Source organism: Daktulosphaira vitifoliae, unplaced genomic scaffold (assembly GCF_025091365.1).
Source record: "Daktulosphaira vitifoliae isolate Bord-2020 unplaced genomic scaffold, ASM2509136v1 Scaffold_5, whole genome shotgun sequence".
In the NCBI taxonomy this organism is placed as follows: Eukaryota; Metazoa; Arthropoda; class Insecta; order Hemiptera; family Phylloxeridae; genus Daktulosphaira; species Daktulosphaira vitifoliae.
In genome coordinates this window covers 19,565,116-19,580,393 of record NW_026099576.1, presented here as the reverse complement: position 1 = coordinate 19,580,393, position 15,278 = coordinate 19,565,116, and the positions used below count along the sequence as shown (strand labels likewise).

Sequence of the window (15,278 nt, the reverse complement as noted above, 5' to 3'; positions counted from 1 at the left end):
TTTTTTTTTTTTTTTAAATATAATTTGTATTTTATAATAATAATTATATAAATTATACAAAATCACTTTTATACAGTTTTTAAAAAAACTTATTCAAATAAGGACTATACATATATTAGTGTTGATGCAATATCCAATTTTTAGTACATAAACAAAAAATCAATTTTTTAACAAACATACATGTGTCTTTACACATGATGAATTTTTATTGTAGGAATTCAAACCATTTTTATTTTAGCTGCTCTAGCACAATATGCAACATAATTAAATGAAATTTTACTATTACAGTATATTAATCTTTATAATTTTTTAAAAATATATTTTAAGTAGCCACAATTCATATTTTAATTTCAAGTGTAATGAAAATTTAAGTGTTAAAAATTTGACATCTTTTGGCATAACTAGTACTATAAATATTTAATTAAAATTTTGATTTAAATGTTGCATAAGTGAAAGAAAGAAGAATACATACTTTGAATTCTCTTTGAAAAAAATGTCAACAGAACAAATTTTAAAGTGACATTGCACTAACTCATTGGATGATAAATTTTGTAGGAAATTTCTATATATGAAAAATCACAGACATGATTAAAAATAAGATGAAATAGATAATGTACAAACATTTATCAATCAGGGAATATCAAATGTATCTAGATAAAAACAGGAAAATTCTTGGCACAGTTAAATTTGGGCATTTCTGTAAGTTTAAATTACATTATATTATATATATATATATATATAAATATATATTAATACTAATATATATAATATAATATATTATAAATAATTATAACTGAGAACATGTCATAATAAGATTTCTATAACATCTTATAATTGTGATTCTTTAAGCAAGTACTAATTTTGTACTTTGTCAATTACGCATGACTATAACTCATAAAGTTACTCAAAACCTATAAATATAAAGGAATATGTTACTTTTATTTTGGTGTATGGTTTATTTCTAATAATTATTTAATATACCTGGTGGCAAAGGAGGCAGAGAATCACTTGGATGAGGTAAATTACCAGCATGCAGTACAGCATTACTTGATGGACCAGCTGCTGAGTTATTTCTATCATTATAGTTAAGAAAATCCCAGATAAGAATAGTATCATCATGTGATGAGCTAACAATTTGAAACTCGTCAAACTGAAGACGAAATACTCGTCCCGTGTGCTCCTACCGGACAAAAATTCCTCCTCTCTTAATCACGAAAGAACAAAAAATCATAAAAGGTTATGTAGTGCAAACGCTTACCATGAGTGTACGCAAACATAAAGTAGATGATAATGCTCGAGGATCTAATGCTGCTACCAAATTCCATACCTTAATTTTCCTAATTTTTGAGAATTAAAAAATATATATAAAGTAAAATATGAATTTTTTTTAATATTAGTTAGTTACCCGTCATAAGCTCCACTGACAATTCTTTTACTATCAAATCGAATACATCGCACTAGTTCTTCATGACCTTCTAGTACTCTTAAACAAGCACCATATTCAATATCCCATAATCTATATAAGTAAATATAATTTATACAAGTGTTGTATGTATTTTCTTAGACAAAAATAAATACATAGTGATTTATTTTTATCAATTTATTTGTACAAAAATATCCCTAGTTATGTGTGTATTCTATAGAAGTTTTTATTTATTTCAAACTGTTCATCTAACTTTTTAATTAATATAATAAGCATAATTGGACAACCAAGAGAGCTTAGTACACCAGTTCACAAATTAGCTTCATTAGATTTTGTTTAGAAAATTATGTTTACTGTAAAATAAAAATGATATTTTAGGCAGAAGAAAAATATTTTACTTATGTTATGCCTACGTGAATAATAATTGATTAACTAAAATTAAGGTATCATATAGTGGCATTTTACAACATATAAATTTATAAATATAATTATAAGGTATGTAAAATTTTTTTTATTACCTGATAGTATTATCAGAACTACCACTGACCACCAATCTATCTCTATACTGTAGACAAGCAATACCACGCTTATGACCATTAAGGGTTCTTACAAATTCACAACTAGATGTATTCCAAACTTTAATTGTACGATCACCAGAAGCAGATACAATATATTTATCATCAAAATCAACAACATTTACAGCTGCACGGTGACCAACTAGAACACGTCGCAAAGTCATTTCACTAGGAGAAACCATATCCCATACAGCTATTGATCGATCCTAAAATATAAGAAATTATTTATATTTTACAAACAGTATATTTTTATAGTTTAATAAAGAAATACAAACTTTTGAACATGTGACCATCATATTATTACTAAATCTTAGATGTAAAACTGCCTCACAATGGTGTATTAATGTATTCACCATTTCTCCTGTTGCAACATTCCAAACACGTACTGTGCTGTCACTAGAACCACTTACAATCACTTTGTCGTCATATTGCAAACATAAAACTGAACCAGTATGGCCCGTTAAAACCTAATAAAATTACAATATTTTAGATATTTGCTAGAATAAAAATTTTTAGGCTAAAAAATTCACTATACGATATTATTAATTAAATTCAATTATTCAATTGATAGATGAATAAAATATTTTTTTTGACATAACTTAAAGATTCATCATAATTTATTTTTAAATTTAAAATAGTATAATTAAATCGCTTCATGTTATATATATAATAGTACCTTAACACATTCTAATGTATTTCTATCCCATATTTTAATTGTATTATCACGTAAACCAGAGACAATTTTATTGTCATCATATTGCAAACAATAAACACCTTTCGAATTTTCTGACCGACAATTTATCCTTTGTAAAAGAAAATTGCCAGTTCGCCAATTAGATTCTATACTCTGTAAAAATAAATTATTGATTTAAAACTACATATTGTTAGAAAAAGATATCTACATACTTCTATATCTTGTATTATTTTAGGAAACAATGCTCTGTAGGAGAAATGATCAGGATGATGTTCACCTGGCTTTGGTTTGAATAAGTACTGGATCCTAAATATATACACAAACATAAAAAATGTATAAACTAATTAGATTATCAAAATTTTAAATACCATCCTCTCCTTTCTGCCAGTCCTCGCCACAATGAATCAGTACGAACTTTACGTTCTATTAATTTTTTCCAAAGCATGCCTTCCGAAATTACCCTATACCATTCTTTACAAACTAATTCAGCAGAATATAAAGAATCAGCATCTAAGTAGGATAAAATGTTTTCAGCAACATGGTCTAGGCCTTTTTCTAAAATAATTAAGTGTTAATTATAATTTTGATATATTATTATTTACCATAACAGTAAATATAAAATATTCTCACTGGGTAAAAGTGATATGAAGTCTCTTTGTAACATTGGTTTTAAATAAGTATCTATGTGTCCATGTTGATAGTGACACATTCGTGATAATAGGTGTTCGACAAAGTCGATTTGATGTTGTTCGCTCCATTTATCAAAGTACATAAGACAAAGTTCTTGTTCAGTAGCAAATTGTGGTGATGCAACACCATTGGTTGTGGAGTCTTTTCTAATAGTTGGATCGTATAGGATCGTCATTGATGGATACTGTAAAATACAATGGTATTTGAAATTTCAAATAATTTTTGTAAATAATACTATAAAGTTCAATTGAATTAATAAAATTTTAAATAATACATTTTTTTATATAAATCTACTTGAATATAATTTGATTTAATAATCATTCAGAGAGTAAAAACAAAAATATTTTACAGAATTATATTTGTTGAGCTACTTATCAAAATGTTCAAATATTTTAAAAGAAATATTGCATTGTACTACAATGTTGTGTATCACAAAACAATTCGTACCGCTTTTACTTCATTATCGATTTAAGATTATTGTTATAGTGTAGTGCTGTATCTTTCCAGAACTCAATAAATTAAAATTTTCACGCTTTGTTGCTTTATTTAATTAAATAACAATCCATCTTTGCTTGTAGATTTTTTTCATTAATACGAATAAAATAAAATGATGACATCAAAAACCATCTCCAATGACAGATATAATGTGTTAAAATTATATATTAAAAAATACAAATAATAATTGCTGAATAAAAGTTTAAAAATAAATGCGTCGAGATAAAGGAATATTAATTAACTTATCTAAAAGATAATTTTTAAGGATGAATGACAATGTTGTGAAAGGACAATGTTAAGCAATGAGGAAAAGAAGATACGCAAAACTTTATTGATTTTATTATCGAAAATATTTCTATTTGAGTCTAAGTTATTTAACTTTTAAGATATTTAATACTTAAGATTTTACGTGATATTGGTAATTACTGTTAAAAGAAAAAATTAATTTTATCTTACACTTTCCACATACACAACCATAATATCAAATTACCAAGTCAATGTTGATTTTTTTAAATTTTTATTTCACAATAATTTTAATGCGATAATATAAACCAAATTATATTCACAACATATTGAACATTTTATGTATATACAATTAAATTTCAAGGAAAAACTAACAATATCTAAAAAAACTCATAATAAAGATAAATCGAAATACATTGGACAATATTTAAAAAGTTTTAAAGCGGTTACACGCGGGTAACTCACTGTAATGCCACCGGTAATACGGCAACAACCATCATCAATAAAAGTAGTATTGTTGTAGTTACCAGACCAGTTTCCTAGTAGCACCGCACATTAAGGATTCACATCGATGACACGCAACAACCGACTACTACTTGTCCACCCCCACTCAACCTTTCACGGGATATGATTTTTGTTTTATTTGGTTTATAATACCGAGTCATGAGAGTAGGAAAGAAAGAGAAAAGGAGAAGCAACGTAGAATTTCATAGTTAAAAAGCGTAGTAAAACAAAAATCAGACGCTATTAGATTGTAACAAGATGTACTTATTTTACATTCATTTTATTTATTTTTTTTCTGGCTATTGGATCAAGGTTAATCCTATTTTTTTTAATCTAAAGCAACAGATTGTTATTTCTATAAACACAAAAACAGTACATGTTAATGGTATAAGTATACATTTTAAACTTGTTGTAAAAAACATAAAAGGCCACTTTCTTATTAGGTTAAAAAGTAAAAAAAAAAATACATCATGGAAAATTAATACCTCCTTAGTTTCGCATAGAAACTAATAAAATAACACACACTTCATCACCACTCTGTATTTAATAATTCTGATAAAATATAATATAGTTATAACTTCTAGAATAATAGCTCTAAAGTTGCGAAAGACCAATTTTTTCTTATTTATTATTATTTTCTAACCTAGTTAATTTGTATGTTGTAATTAAAAAATTAAGTTAAAATTCTTATAAGGAATATTAAAAAAAATATTATTGAAAAATCGAGAAAAATATGAAAAAAAAAAAAATACCAAAAATTATTTTATTAACATTAAATATTATTCTAAGAGAAATAATGGATAAAAAGTATTTTCTAAAAGAATTCCCCTATACTTTGTTACCTCAATTTATCATAAGCCATTGGTAGCTAGAACATTTTTTTGTGGGTGCCGGCAATTTTTTTGTTGTCACTGAAAGTATATTTGTCACCAATTTCAAATCTGCCCTTAGATATTCCGTATCAACTCTAATTTCTAAAATATTTACTCAAATTTAGAGAGTTGAAAAATTGCGTGATAAAATTATGACAAAAAATAAATTAAGTTTAATCTACTCTAACAAGCCTTTAAAGTTGACATTTTAAATTATTTTTCAAAAACAAAGCTGACATAATCAATATAATTTCTTTAAGGTTTACTCCAGAGTCATAAATATGATATAAACTCATAAAAAAGTTGTAAGGTTTACAAAATTTAAATTCTATATAAATTTTATCTACTTAAAACAAAATTATGACTTTTAAAAACGAAATAATGAATAGCTCAAAATTTACTAAATATAATTGAATTTGTTTAATAGATACTAATAAAATTCCAATGAACTTAGATGTAATAAGAGTATATTATATTATTTACAAAGTAATTTAGGTTTTGAGAGGAAAATATTGAGTTTTAATTAGAATTTAAAGGAATTAAAAAAACTGAACTAGCAAGGTAGATAAGATATTTATATCACGATTTATGATTTCTTAATGACACTACTGATCAAAATTCAATGAAAAGATTCTCAAAAAAATAAAAAAATTTTTTAAAGTTTACCACTAAATATTTGTTTAAATTTAATTGAAGTAATTTTATTTTATTAATTAAATTATTACAAATACATAACAGTTTATTTACATAAAAATATGTCATAATTAGAACATTTCGACTATTAATAGCATAATAATATAACCTTATTTTAAATTTTAAACTTCATAAGAACAGGTTCGATCTTAGATTTTGTCAGAATTTTTATTAATATACTAAAAATTAAGAGAAAATTTAGAATCAGTAATAATAATACTTTCAATATTGCAAAAAGATTGTCGGTGCCAAAACGTGTATTAGCTAGTATAATCTATGCTGATTAATGATAACAGTTCAGGATATTACATTAGTAACATGTTTATTTAATCTCACAATTAAGTCTTACATATTTTTCAAACAAGTTTAAAATTGATTAAAAAAAAAAAAAAAACAAACCGGCAATTATTTGATGTAAATAAATTTTATAGAAAAAGTGACCTCTAAAAATAACATCATTTTAATACACAACTAAAAAAGAATTTACAAAACTAGAATGTAGTTGAAAAGATTATTTAAAAGTAAACTAGTTAAAAATTATTGATTGGTCTACAATTTGGTAGCGTTCTATTTATAACATATCCATGTATTGTCTACGAGCTGTGTAGATATAATGCAGAATCTTAATTAATAGTTTATTTATTGAACAGTACGATTTATTCAGAGCCTTTACATGGCGAGTGCAAGACCGTAGGGTCTTGGTCCGCAAACCAAGTTAATACATATAAAGAGCCCCACAAAATTGTTTCAAATAAGGCTCCGCGATTTCTAGCATCAAAATTGTATATAATTATATAAAAAAGATCAATTTTTTAAGACATAAAAATGTTGTTAATTAGATTAATAGTTAAAACTCTTCGAATTAAAAAACTAACTATATAATTATATGATAGTGACAAAATTACGACAATTAAATATATAGTGCACGTTAGAAATATACAATTTTCTGAAGTGTGAAAAAATAATTATTTTGTAAACAAACGTGTAAGGTTTCATCTTAAACATCATGAAAAAGTTGATACCCATCAGTACATTTTAATTTTTGTAAAAAATAATACTCAACAATATTACATTAAACTTAATAGGATATTATAAAATTGAGAAAGGCTATTTATCTAAGTACTAATGAGTTACGAAATTTGACATAAGAAAATAACCAAGAACAATATATAAATAATTTATGTTCTACAATAACCATAACTAATGATAAACACACAAAAAAAAATTTGTTTGATTTTTCAATGATATTTAAAAAATCTTTGTGTTCTATCTTAAAGATAGCCAAAAATTTTACAATTACGTGACGTTTTTATCAATTAATATAGCTTAATTTTTTAATTATTTCACTTAAAATATAATATAAAAAGTTATTCATAATAGAGGTACTTCATGTCATATTTTTGTGTTTGAACATAAACCTCCATAAACTTTAATTTAATAATTCAAGTTTAAAAAAAAAGATTTTGATTAAATAACGAGAATTATAGAGAATATTCTCCTGGAGATTATTAAGGTAGAATATGGTGATCTATTTATCAAGAAGAATTTAAATCTCTTCTTTTTCTTTTTCCTCATCTTTATCCCAACTACTTGAGTTCGGCCACCCTTATCCTAAAATTCCACTTAACACTATCTCCCACATTATCTACGCACATATAAGTACATATGGCATCCAATAATATCCTTGTATCTCTTTTTTGGTCTTTCTCTTCTTCCTTCAACATTCATTTTCATAACTGTTCTTAGAGCTTCTGATTAATCCCTTATATTTTAAGTATGTTTTTATAAAAGTAATTTTTTTTCAAGAGACAATTAAATGAATTAAATAGCTTATTTAACTAAGAAAATGACTGGTCGAAACAACTTTTGGTTCAGTATAACGAGAGTTATTTACATTTTTTATCGAGGTGGGAGGAAAGTTGCGAAGATAAATAGTGACAAAAACAACACCTACGTATCCAGATCCTGCCTTTACTGTAACATGTCAATAAAATCTGAAATTCTGATCGAAAAGTAGTTATTGAGCTACTATTTTCTTATCGAGCTTATTATCTAATAAATAAAATAGTTAATTACAGGGATCTATGTAATTTTATTTAGTTATATTGATATTTTCATGGACACTGCCTAAAAAGGATAAAATACACAAGATGGCCAAAAATAGTAGATTGTAATGAACAAAAAATACAAAATTGAAAATAATAAATATAATTAAATAAATCATTAAAATGTCAAAGGTTAAATATTAATCTTTAAAGGTAAAAACATTACCAACAAAGAGTAAATAAACTTAATTAAGTTTTGGAAATTCTAAATAGTCTGTTTTAATATTTACTTTTTTCATTCAATTTTGATTATTTTATCCAAATAATTATAAAAATTAGATTTTATCTAGGATATATTTGTATACCATGGTATATATAAATATTCAGAAATAATTCAGTTCCAATTATTTTTTTTAATACGGAGTGATTCATTTTAATAAACCACATAATTAATACAAAAAAATAAAAATAGTATTTATATAAGTACTAATTTCGTTAAAAAAATTAATTAAATCATTAATCATATTTTGAGTTTGAGAAAATGAATACGTTCAAATACTATTTATTATTTTAAGTGGACTTTCCGAGATCTGAATATAATAAACATTCTAATAAAACGCTAAATATAAGCGTAATGTTGATGAAGTTTAAAATTTTCCAATAAAAAAATGTTTGTTTTAAGTATACTTTATGCAATTTTGTTCGTCCATTTCGTCTACATAGACAAAATCTTATTAACCCTAGTTAATTATGTATGATTCCACTTAAAAAAATTAAGTGAACTATCATGCAAGGTGTAACAGACCTTAGATACTTCTTAATGTAAACAAAAATTGTTGGCCATTTTGTTTTAGGTATGTTATCATTTTTACTGATAACGAATAATTTTTTTTATAAACATGTGAAAATAATTCTATAAATATATTTAATACTTTATCTATTAAATACAAAAAGTCTTTAACAGGCAATTTAAATTGTTTCTAGCGATTTGTTCACACTCACTTACAAATATCAAAATGGCCGAGTGATTAAATAAACTATGTAAATTAAATTTTTATCAATGTCCACCTGTATATTCTTTGATGTAACATAAAAAATACTTTATGATTGATAAACTGATAAAAACGTGTACCCCCCAAAAAAAAAACTCTTAATATTTTTTTCATTTTGTGACTATTCATGGGGTTTGTGATAAATAAATATCTTTTAATAATTTTTGGGTTAATATAATGTGTAAATAGTATACACATATAGGTCAAGACGAAGATTTCTACTGTTTCTATGCCAAAAAACCAGTATGCTATGCATGCTAAAATCGCACATAGAATATTAACAGGTATAACTGGTAAATGATCCATTAATAATGAATATTTTGATCTCAAAATTCAATGTGTTGTGATAAGATTCAAAATTAAAATATTTATATTGTATTTTGCTTTTAAATTCACAGTATGCATCTCAATAAAATAATGATTAACACTTAAGGAAATAAAAAATTCTATTAATTCAACAAAAATTTGATATTTTAGCTTAAAAGCAAATCTGAGAGGGTATTAATTTTACTAAATGTTTTTTTTTAATCATTTATTAGTCTGTCACAATTATTTCTCAGTTTTTACTGGTCTAATTTTTTTTAACGATACACTAAAACATAAAAAGTTGTATGTAGTCGAGTCATTACTTCAAATATAAGTAAACAAATTCTTGTTCCAAAAATTTCTTTATTTGTATACAGTTGTAGTAAAAAAATTATAAATAGTTAAAAATATTTTTATGTTAAAATTAAAAATTTTATATTGTTATAAATTTTTGAAAAATGACAACTATCCCTTGTACAAAATTTTAAATTTACTTTTGAAAATTCTGCATTGTTTAAATATATATTAAATAAAACATTGTGTAATATACTTCCAGTTAAAAAAAATTGTTCCAACAATTATCTTCTATGTGCCACTTCTATTAATAGTGAAANACTAAAATAGACGTATAAACACTAAAAGAAAATATATGTATATACAGTAAGGAAAAATAAAATAATCGAAGTAAACATAATACACGATGACAACAGCGGCGGGGTGTAGCGGTCGTGTAGCGTATCGCGGACTAGACAGTCTGAACTGAACTAACTAAACTGACTGATTCTTCCGATATATATATAGCTCCGATAAGGCTCTCGCTAATTCTAGAATATTCTATACCCGCGTAGGTTATCTTATGGCGTTATCGAAGTTTCTCGAAGGTTTTTGATAACGAGAACATTCGAGAATATTCGTTGCGTATGTTTTGGTCGCTACAGCAGCTTGCCAGTTAAAAATGTTTTTTTTGGCCCTCCCTTCCCTATTACAAATTTCTAAATACGTCCTAGAATGAAGTTTCATTAGAATTATTAGTGATGTAGTAATTATAGTAAATTTCATATTTACCATATAAACAAAAAAAAGTAACTCCATTGTAATTAAGTTGCTTTTATTATCATATAGAAGTAATGGAATTACATTATTTTTTTTTATAAAGTCCAATTTAGGTAGTTTAATTCGAAATCTATTGAGTAATTTGTAATTAAATTTAATTATCAAAAAAGTAATCTACCCAACATTGGTTATAAAAAAAAGGTAAAAATAGTATAATTGAAAAATATTATTATGTTAATTTTACATCAGTCAATGCATAATAGATAATTGTCAATTAAAATTTGTCATAAATATGACAAATTTTAATTATATATATGAAAAATAATTATCATAGAATTGACTTTTCGTTATAGGAACTATTGCATGCTTGTTATATTTTAAGCTAGCACGGATACTGGTTTTTGTTATAGAAGTGAATGACCCTCAAGGTTAAATACAAAATGTTATTTTTACATGTTATTATTTTATACTTCATATTTTCAATTGTTTATGCTTATACTTTAGGTTATAGAGTATAGTCATATAAGAGAGGAAGGTAAGTAGCTCTATTTCTGTTTACAAAAAAAAAATAATAATAATAATAAGATTTAAGTGTTANTATATATATATATATATATATATATATATATATATATATATAAAGAGGACACCTTTAAAAAAAAAAAAATTAGCTACTTATGGATTATTATAAATTATAATTTTGAATTCATAACTGTAATAATAATAATTCATTTTTAATAATTTTTCTGTAAAAATGACTACACTTAATTATTAAATATCAATTTCATATAACATTGAACTACTATAATAAGTATTAATTCATATATAGCCTAATATTCTAAATCATAAATCTTGTAATTGGAATATAGGAGTTAATGTTGATATTTAATAATTCTTTTTAAAAGTTAAACACTATCTACAAATTTATATTGAAGCTTTTTTCTTACTTGTTCCAACTATGAGGTATCCTCACTAGATTTTTAAAATTCAAAATCTCAAATAATTGTAATATTTTAATTACTTTTTATTGAATACTTATATAGTAATTTTCATTTTTTAGATAACTAGTTTTGTATCAAATTTTCAAAGTAGTCAACACTGACATAATGTTCTAAGATATCAAGAACATAATTTACAATAACTTTAAATAAAATATACATCATAATTAAAATTAAGGATGTATAATTATTAACTTTATTCATTTTAGCTTTGATGCAAAGCTGTAAAGGTATTAATTTTACCATGATGTGTTTATTAATTAATTTTTTTTTTGTATCTGTCACTACTTTTTCTCAATGATACATCAAAAGATCACAAATCATATCTAGTTGAAGACATTACCATTAATAATTATAAATGATAAAAATCCCCCATCGTAACCAAAGATACAATTTTTAAAATCAGTAAAAATCGTAATTAAAGCTTATGTAATATAATTTACTATGAACACATTTTTTTTTGAGATATAGTGAAAATGGTTGTAATATTATAAAATATGCTATTTTTTTGTTAAAATTCTTGGTGTTCTATTCTAATTTATTTTAATATATTTTAAAAGGGGCGTACACTGATTTTCATGATTATATAAATCATAGAATATAAAGATAAACTTATTTCAATTTTTTTTTCTTTTAAGTCGAAAAAAAATAATTTTAACATTTGAATCAGCTTAAATTGCCAATTATATCAAATAACAAATGTGACAAACATTTGCCGATTCAGTAAAAATTATTGCCTGTGGCAATGATTTTTTTGCAATTTTTTCTCAATTCTTAAGTTAAAATTTGCTTTTGAAAAATCCATCAATTTCATAAAATTAGACACTATCTACAAATTTGCATCAAAGAGTTTCTTATGATATGATTGTAATCACTGTCAGATATCATCTATACTTATCCCAACTATGACCCGCTCACACTGTGCTGCGACCCCACTGCGTTACCATTTTTTTTATATATTCATATAATCAAATTAGATTCACAGCAGAGCCTGTCATGTGAGCAATAACATAGCATATATGTTGTTTAAAACAACTCAGAAAAAACATGAAATTTTGATCATTTAAATTATACAAAAATAAACTGAAAAGTCTTATTTTTGTAAAAAAAATGTTGATTCTAGTATACCATTTTTATTGTTTGCTATAAAGAGTCAATAACCGACTTATACTCTACTTCTTTAGAATTATTTCAAGTAATTTAATCTATAAATGGTATACTTGATAGTATAAGCCAACACTTTAGTACTTATGTATTTTGTACATTGTTTCAATTTCCATAATCTAAATGTCAAATTTTAAAAGATCTACAATACTTAATAGGGCTAAATCTAAACATTCACCTATTACATGGAAATATAGCAGTATTCATTTTGACTTATACTTATTATTACCAATATTTATACGATTAAGAAAAGCCTAATTGAACAATACCAATAAATTATGAAGTATCTGCAAAATAATTATAAACATCATAGTTATTAAAAAAAAAAATTGTTTAAACTAAATAAAAGTTCATTAAATATAACAAAGATGAAATGTAATCTTTATTATTTGTATTATGTATAATTTTATAAGCAATGCTAAAAAATATTATACAAAACTAACGTTTAATCATATTTATACTAATTTATTAATAAATATTATGACAAGAGCAATTATTTAAAGATCATATTTTAAAATAAGTATACTGAAAAATATTGAAAGAATGGATATGTAACTGATTTTCACCTAATAAATTAAATTTATTAAAAAGTTATAAAATTAATTAAATTCAGTTTAAGAAGTTAAGCAAAATAATTAACAAAATTGGTAATCAACAAAATTATATCACACTTCTATATAATTTTACACAGTATAATAGTTGAAAAAACATATAAATGTGATAATATAAATAATCAATGTACTTAAAAATAAAATAATAAACTTAACTATTAATTTAGGTTAAAATAAAAAATGTGTATTTTATAATGTTAAAGCTGATATAGCTAAGAACTTAAAATAATGAGTAACGGAAATATTAAAAATTTATAAAATATATTTTATAATATAGTATAACTTTAAATGAGTTTATTTCATTCTTTAAGTTATATATATCATTAAGTTATAAATTGGAGTTTTTAATTATTTATATTAACTAAAAATTTGTCAATATAAATATACTAGAACACCAACAATGATTGTTATTTCTAATAATTTTTTAAATGAATAAATAAAGGTTATTTTTTGAATCATGATAAATAAATATCTAAGAGATTTGCTATCTCCTATCTATCAAAATTTTAAGTTAAATTAAAGGCGCTCAAGTGCACATAATTTTCATAAAAAATGTTACATTTTCCATAAATGTAAAATATTTTTAATAAATTAAAAATAATTTAATGTAAAATATTATTGAATCAAAAGTTATTAAATTTTTTATATCTTCATGACTATATATATATATATTTACTTTAAAAATCAAAGTACTATATAATTACAACCTGAATAAAAAAGAAAAAATTACAATTGTGGTTCTATATTCATTACCTTATCACCAAAAACTATGTAACTACAGTGTACCATTTATGGATTAAATTACATAAAATAATTCTAAAGAGGGGCAAAATTTTTCTATTGACTTTTTCTTATTTGACTTTTTACAGTAAACAATAGAAATAGTATCATAGATTGAACATTTTTTTAACAAAAATATGTTAGAAAAATGATCTACATGGATTGTACATATTAATTTTACCAATTATTTAATGAACTAACATACTAAGTTGGTTTTAATTATTTAAAATTTTTATCATACCTGATTATTACCGATATCGTCGTCGACTAATTTATCAGTTTCCATAGCAGTCACATTGTCCCCATCCATTTGATTGGGCGCCACATTGAATGAATGTTAAAAAAGTTCATGCCGAATGCACCATAACTGAATAATCTGGTAATTAATGGTAATTTAAAATTTAAGTAGAGAATTTTTAATTAGTGCCGCGAAAAAATTATCGTACCTATTAACAACACTCGGTGAATCAAAACGACATTTTAAATCATTATTAATATAAAATTAACACAAAACACCCACTAGCTCGAGGCAAACACCGTAAACGAACTGATTGAAATATTATTATTTAATGTATAAATATTAAACACCTTTATAAACAAAATCTTTAAAATACAATTTCGCGCACTAATATTGTACCGACGTAAGTAGTAAGGATTTATTATTGACATTAAAGATAAAACATTTTTTTACCAATGCAAAAACATTTTTCGTTTAGTGAGTGCGTGAGAGAGACGGAGTAAGTTACGAGACTTTTCGCGACACGAATGGTTTTAGGTTGATGGGTTGTTGTTGTTACAGTACTACCATTTAAAAAAAAGTAAATATCTTTAACAATATTTTTATTTATGTTCAAGAAATGTGATAAATGTTCCCATGATTAACGCCTAACAGAAGATGAAATACAGACAGTGATCGCTATAACAATGTTTATGCAAAGTTTGGTCGCAATGTAGCACTTGTTTCTTAGTACCTGTCAACAAAAATTTAACAATTAAGTTATAATAATAACTTTAATAATAGAGGGCGCCACATATCCTAAAATTTGATTAATTTATTTAGGCAAGATAATGAACCACTTT

The 15,278-nt window shown here is 24.1% G+C and overlaps 2 protein-coding genes across 4 annotated transcripts in view; one reads left to right on the top strand and one right to left on the bottom strand.

The window, feature by feature from the left end:
• Nucleotides 1–15,278, top strand: part of LOC126907656 (apoptosis regulatory protein Siva-like) — a 37,191-nt gene that overhangs the window by 6,444 nt on the left and 15,469 nt on the right. The window lies entirely within an intron of this gene.
• Nucleotides 750–14,982, bottom strand: LOC126907625 (beta-TrCP). 3 transcript variants are annotated; one of them, XM_050689036.1, is made up of 12 exons: nt 14,645–14,980; nt 14,440–14,574; nt 3,323–3,566; nt 3,061–3,247; nt 2,905–2,998; nt 2,675–2,845; nt 2,274–2,465; nt 1,942–2,204; nt 1,406–1,516; nt 1,259–1,337; nt 982–1,180; nt 750–911 (listed from the first exon to the last, which is right to left on the bottom strand). In XM_050689036.1, the coding sequence occupies exons 2-12, from the start codon at nt 14,506–14,508 to the stop codon at nt 901–903; spliced, it is 1,620 nt and encodes a 539-aa protein (XP_050544993.1). In that variant the 5' UTR covers nt 14,509–14,574; nt 14,645–14,980; the 3' UTR covers nt 750–900. The 3 variants fall into 3 exon arrangements, with proteins under 3 accessions (XP_050544993.1, XP_050544994.1, XP_050544995.1); XM_050689037.1 differs by having other exon boundaries at nt 982–1,177; nt 14,440–14,982; XM_050689038.1 differs by lacking the exons at nt 14,440–14,574; nt 14,645–14,980 and adding an exon at nt 4,334–4,446.

Coding starts and splice junctions, on each gene's coding strand:
- LOC126907625 (XM_050689036.1), bottom strand. CDS start 14,508: ATGGATGGGGACAATGTGACTGCTATGGAAACTGATAAATTAGTCGAC. Junction 1,517..1,941: donor AGTTCTGATAATACTATCAG/GTAATAAAAAAA, acceptor TTACTTATATAG/ATTATGGGATATTGAATATG. Junction 1,181..1,258: donor TATGTTTGCGTACACTCATG/GTAAGCGTTTGC, acceptor TTTGTCCGGTAG/GAGCACACGGGACGAGTATT.